This window comes from Chinchilla lanigera, unplaced genomic scaffold (genome assembly GCF_000276665.1).
Source record: "Chinchilla lanigera isolate Chin_1 unplaced genomic scaffold, ChiLan1.0 scaffold00064, whole genome shotgun sequence".
In the NCBI taxonomy this organism is placed as follows: domain Eukaryota; kingdom Metazoa; phylum Chordata; class Mammalia; order Rodentia; family Chinchillidae; genus Chinchilla; species Chinchilla lanigera.
The window spans coordinates 6,534,781-6,540,780 of record NW_004955465.1 but is presented as its reverse complement, the minus strand read 5'-3'; the positions used below and the strand labels follow the sequence as shown (position 1 = coordinate 6,540,780).

At 47.5% G+C, this 6,000-nt stretch overlaps 2 protein-coding genes across 3 annotated transcripts in view; both read right to left on the bottom strand.

Moving 5' to 3' along the window:
• Positions 1-272, bottom strand: part of Ssr1 (signal sequence receptor, alpha) — a 16,894-nt gene extending 16,622 nt beyond the window's left edge. For both annotated transcript variants that reach the window (XM_005398857.2, XM_005398858.2), the window contains exon 1: positions 99-272. In XM_005398857.2, the coding sequence (XP_005398914.1) occupies positions 99-177 (79 nt within the window). In that variant the 5' untranslated portion in view covers positions 178-272. The remainder of the gene's footprint in view (positions 1-98) is intronic.
• Positions 273-1,686: 1,414 nt separating this feature from the next.
• Positions 1,687-6,000, bottom strand: part of Cage1 (cancer antigen 1) — a 32,918-nt gene continuing 28,604 nt past the window's right edge. The window contains exon 13 of the mRNA XM_013521812.1: positions 1,687-1,731. Coding sequence (XP_013377266.1) covers positions 1,702-1,731 — 30 coding nt within the window. The 3' untranslated portion in view covers positions 1,687-1,701. The remainder of the gene's footprint in view (positions 1,732-6,000) is intronic.

Here is a 6,000-nt window from a genome sequence, read left to right as displayed (position 1 = left end):
CGGACGCGGCCCCGGAACCCGAGCTGCCCCCGACTCCAACCTGCAGTCGCCGGCGTCCCCGCGCCGGCCACCCCCGCGGCCTTCTCCGCCCGCCTCACCTCCCGGGCCTCCGCGGAGCAAGACGGTGGCGGGGAACACTAGCAAGACAAGCAGAAGCAAGCGGGGGAGGAGCCTCATGGCGCGGCCGCTCCGTGTCCAGCCCCAGTCCGCGTCCGCGAGTGCTCTCGGCGGCTCGGGCGGTAATGGCGTTACTCTTCATCCGGGCTCTCAGAGGCCAGAGGCGGGGCACGCACCGCGCACGGGCATTGGTCACGCCCCTCCTTGGACCGCCGATCGCCGCCGACGTGGCCGCTCAGCGCCGAGGGGCGGGGCTCGCTGGTCGGCCGCCTGCCTGCTTGCGGAGTCACGTGGTCCGCGGGCCGGGACCCGGGTTCCCGCGAGAGTCGGCGGCCTGCGGTGTTCACGGCCTGGGGACCTGAGGTTTGGCACCGGGTCCCCCCCCCTCCCCCCCGCTGTCCCAATTAATTAGCGTCGTCAGCGGTTACTTTATTTGAATGGCCAGCCGCCTGACTGTGGGCGCAATAGTTTTTGCATAATTTTAAGTAACAGTGATGTAAGGAACGTGGGCTCCCTTTCTGTGACATTTAAAAGCAAGAAATCCTGAGAAACCACTTTGAAGCTACCACCATGTATTACAGCAGCCATTGATATTTTCCTACTAATCTGTCCATAACTCTGTAATGTTTGTATTGTTCCCATACTATTTCGTAAATGGATGTATGTTTATTACTATGTGTTTCCTTCAACAACCGTTGAGGATAGTCAATGATTATTCCATTGGTCACTCATGCATAGCTCTATTTATTTTCTTTAGAAACCACTTTGAAGAGTATAGTACAACAAAGTATACAAAGTATAGTACAACAACCATTGATAATGGTACATAGTACAACGTATAGTACAACCATTGATAATCTCCTACCACTTTTGTCTGTAACTATTATCTGTCTATTTGCTTTCCTGAGAAACTGTCTTGTAGATAACAATATGTAAAACAACCATTGATAATTTCCTACCACTTTGTCTGTAATTCGGTAAGCCCCCCTATGACTATGTTATCCTTCTTTTACTCTTTAAAATAAAAAAAAGTCACAAAAAAAAAAAGCAAAGAAAAAGGGGAGGGCAACATTTGTTTAAATGTGAAAAATCTGACCCTACGTGCCCACAGCATCTCTCATAGTTAAGTGGCGATTCTAAAATGTTCTTGGGTTCTGAATCAACCCTGAGTTCTGAATCACCCCGAACAGTGTCCGGCGTGTCATAAGTATATAGTGACTATGTAATGGGTGTGGCAGTGGCTGGACAATTTTCCTACTTCCCTTCTCATCCGCATTGCATTTTGGGTTCATGCAGTTAATCTGAACGGCAGCAGTGTGGGCCTGCACTGGTGTGAGGCGTCCTACAGATGATGAACTAAGCCAGCCCCTAGGTATTGGTTACTGCCTATCACTTTTCCTTAGAACGCATTTCATCTTCCAGACATTCTCACGAGCTGGGTATCACCGTTGACCAAAGAGAAAGCAGACACTTAGTCGGTAGTAATTTGCCCAAGGTCTCCAAAAGTTAGCAAATGGCAGATGCAAGGTTTGAGTGGGGCAGCCCGCTTCCAGGCTCCATTTGCTGTTCTACTCCTGCACTGTCTCAGCTCCAGGTCTCCTTGTCTTCTCGTCCCTGTAAAGGTAGTTTGCAGTTTGTGCTGACCCTATCCTGACAGTGCGGACAGAGTCGACTCAGCTCCACTGGGCCAGGCCACCATGCCACCACTGCTGCTCTTACTGCTGCCACCAGCGCCCCGCAGATGTGGGGAACCCCCCAGGAGGACACCCTCCCACTCCACCTCTGGGCCAAAGCTGCCAGGGCTGCTGACCCCCTTTGCCAGGGGGAAACTTGGCCGAGTTCTCCACTGACGAGAAGAATCTCCATCCCCCACTGTGAGGAGCTTTCTGCTGCCCGAGTTTCAGCACGGACCTGGGATTGACCGATGACAAGCACATCGTTCTCTTTAGCTTGTTGCTGTGTCCTTGCACCAGAAACTGGTGGGACTGCGATAGCAGGTGATGTTAGAGACGTCACGCTGGACAGACCCAAGGGGCTCTCACCGATTGCCTTTCCCCTTCGGAGGACTGATTTCACCTGGGGAGACCATCTTCTCCCTCACTTAGAGAGATCCTAGAAGGTGCCCTCACAGGTCTCTGGGCATGTTTAGACCCAGACTGAACCTGTCAGAGTAATGCAGGAGCTTGCATTCCAGTGACCTCCTCAGATGATTCCTAGTAGATTCTGACTTGAATTTTAGACAACCAGCTATAAAAGGTGCAGCAGGTGCCTATTCTGGATGTCGCTACTGTGGTAAATTTATGGAAAACAAAAACATAACAGAAAACAGAGGGCCTTGGGCGATTGTCCAATGAATATAAAAAGCAGAAGTATATGTTTCAGGGAAGTAAAATAGTTGCCCAGAGCTGAGTACGCACAAATTCTGCATTATTATGATCCCCATTCTCCCCGCACAAGCAGCTTTCCTCCCAAAGCGTTCCACCCTTAACGGAACTGAGAATCTCGCCTGCTGATGTAAGTCCTCCCAGGTGTCTTCCTGCTCTCACCTGCACACCTGTCTCTCTGAAGGTATCTGTTTTCCAGCAGTGGCCCATGTCCTGCTTCCTCTTACTCTGACAGCTCAGCCAAACCCACAGCTGAGCTTCACTCCTGTCATGTTACTCCTTTAATGCTGTAAGAGCAGAGCATTACTTCCCTTTGACTCCTTACAGTTCCCCTCAATATCGCTGGTGAAAGTGTTTGTTAAGCACTGGTTTTATTCTCTCTATTCCCAGAGGTAATTGCCTGTCCTTTAAACCTTTACTCAACTGTTCCCTTTTCAATGAGGCGTTCCCTGACCTCCTGTAACACATTACAGTTACAGCTCCCTACCGCCCACACTCAGTTCCCTACTGCTCTCTTTTCCATGGCACTTCTGGCCCAATACACAGCTCATTGTGTCTCCTATTTGTCTCCCATCTGTGACCACTCTGATGCCAGAGGCTCTCTGACCCAGTGTCGTGGGACAGTGCTTTATGCCCAGTGAAACTCAGTATTTGATGACTCAGTGAAGCTATGCCACTGTTATGGAGGATTCTAAATGATTTTTGTTTTTTCCTTCTGGTACCAGGAATCAAACTCACGACCTTGCACTTGCCAGGCAGGCGCTGTGCCACTGAGCTAAATCCCTAGCCCCTATGCCACTGTGATGGACATAACTTTCTTCCATAAATTTGCAACCCAATTTTGACTGTAGACCTAATATTATGGTTTGGCTCTTATGTGTCCCCCAGAGGCCCATATGCTAAAGGCTTGGTCACTGAGGGAGATGACAGAACCTTGAAGAAGTGGGGCCTAGTGGGAGGAAGTTAGGTCATTGGGACATGCCCTTGAAGGGAAATCAGAACCCTGGCTTCTCTTTCTGTCACTCCTTCTCCAAGCCACCATGAGGTAAGCATCTTTGCTCCACACAGTATGCTCCCTGCCGTGATATTCTGCCTCATCACAATCCCAAGTGACCATGAACTGAAACCCCTGAACCTTGAACTCAAATAAACCTTCCTTTTAAATTGTTTAGCTCAGTATTTTGCAATACCAGTGGAAAACTAACACACCTAATTAAAAATATCCAGCAAAGAGGTATGTTTATTATGTTCAAGCAAAGATGTAAGTGCTCTTTCACCTACCAAGGGCTTAAAAATGAATTAAATTTTGTGTACTTTCCGAGGAAAAAAATTATCTGTGATCCTTATGAAAAGACACTACAGGGAATACAGAGGAATTTACAAGGCTGGTATAGGAGGGCCTTCATTCCTTCCCCAGCTCAGAATTCACAGAGGGAGCAAGGGCAGTCACAACCACCTGACCACTCACCACCCAACCCACCTCTGTCTGCCTCTGCACCCTCAGGCCCTGCCCTCGTTGCTGTTGCAATGAAAGTGTTTATAGGCCCTGAAAGCCCAGCCACCATTTGTCCTTTGGATCTCATCTCCTGGGTGAAGATGTGATTCTGAAAACAGCACTCTTTTTACCCCCCAATAAATTCTCAAATTCATCACCCCCATCAATATAAAAATATATGCAACATTTCCTGTCATTAGAAAGCTCCCCCTTGGTTTCTCATTTCCTCATACTGTTTCCCTGATCCGTGGGTTAAGAGATAATAAGAGTGTGTTTCTGAAATTGCTATCCCCACCACTCTCTCAGCCAAGACAGTAAATTAAAAACGTAACAGAGGAGTTGGGGGATAGCTCAGTAGTAGAGTGTACACACGGCTCTGAGTTCGATCCCCAGCACCATAAAAAAAAAAAAAAAAAAGAGGAGAACACGATGACAACTGTATCCCTGAGGAATTGTAGAGGTGTGTATCACCCTCAAAGGGGTAATGGTCTCCACTAAATCCCAGTTTCATTTGCCAGCAGGTACTATAGAAAACTAGGTAGATCATGGCGGATGGCAGTGGAGTACTAGAATCTTTCCGAGTAGTAACTACAGTACCTCAAGCTCTCCAGAACTTGCTCACAAAATTTGAACCTAAATCTTGATTCCATGTCACATGGGCTTGTTGCTATTCTTCTATACTGTCTCCCATGTGCTCTCATTTAGGAAACAATGTGTCCAGTGCATTAGAAAGTCACAGATGAAATAGAGGACAGAGGACCTTGAAGGATAGAACTGTGTCATACATAAAGAGCTAGGTGGTGGAAGAGAGGAAGGACATTAAGTAGGCAGGGAAGAGCATTCCAGGAAAAAGAAACCACCAAAATTTGGAAGACAATAAATGCTAGATTATGGAGTAAGGATGTGAAAACCTGTCCATAAAGTAAAATTCAGTGATAAACTATTACACAGCTTTTCCAAATGAGAGCTATGGGTCACCATGTTCTCTCTTGCATGGAGGCCTGCCCTCATGCTGTAGGGTGCACTTCTTTTCCAACTTTTACTTGGCCCAAACTTGCTCTGCTGACCTTTTCTTTTTTCCACCTTTAATAAGACTTTGCTACTATTTATTTACTTTTTTCTTTTTGAGACAGGGTCTCGCTATGCCATTCAGGCTGGCCTTGAGCTCATTTTGTAACCCAGGCTGGTCTTGAACTTGCAACGATCCTCCTGCCTCAGCCTCCGAAGTGCTGGGATTACAGGCGTGTGTCACCACACCTGGCAAACTTTGCTACTGTTAAAAAAAAAAGAGCTATAAAGACTGGCAATATGGGAAAACAGTTATCAGAAGTTATCAGAAGCACTCAGTTTAGATAGCCTACTTCAGATACTACATAAAAGTGCTTTATGAACTGTAAATAACAGAATTTCAGAAGGCATACTAGAAAGTGAAAAGAGAAATATGTTGGCTTTAGCAGAGGCTTGAATAGAAGATTTTTTGAAAGGATGGGGTAAGAATTTGATCAAGAATTACAAAGTAGAGGTTTGAGAAGATAAAAGTGTGATGGAGCGAGTTATCAAGGTGAGGTACAATAGGTTGGAATCGAAGAAGACAGAATAGAAGGAGAGGAGGGCTGGCAGCACACAGGAATTCCGCCTTGTGTAGGGTGCCCGGTCTCACTGTCTGTCCAGTAGAGAGCCCGCCACGGCTCATGGCTGCCCTGGACAGGCCTGTCCTGACTCCGTCTTCCAGCCTCGGAGAAGGAGGTATCTTTATCCCTAGCTTGTGCTGTGGAACTTCATGTCTGTTTTCCTCTATCAAATATCCCTGCTCGCGCCTTTATCCCCAGTCTGTTTCCTGACCACTGGAACGTTCCCAGCGTGTGTGGACCTGTGTATTAAACATCTCCACCCAGATATTTCACAGTAACCTAAGGTCCCTCATGTCTTTATTTCCATTAAGATGGCCGCCATCCACTCAGAACGCTGCTGGGCTTCCTGGACTCCTCTTTCCCCACTCCCATA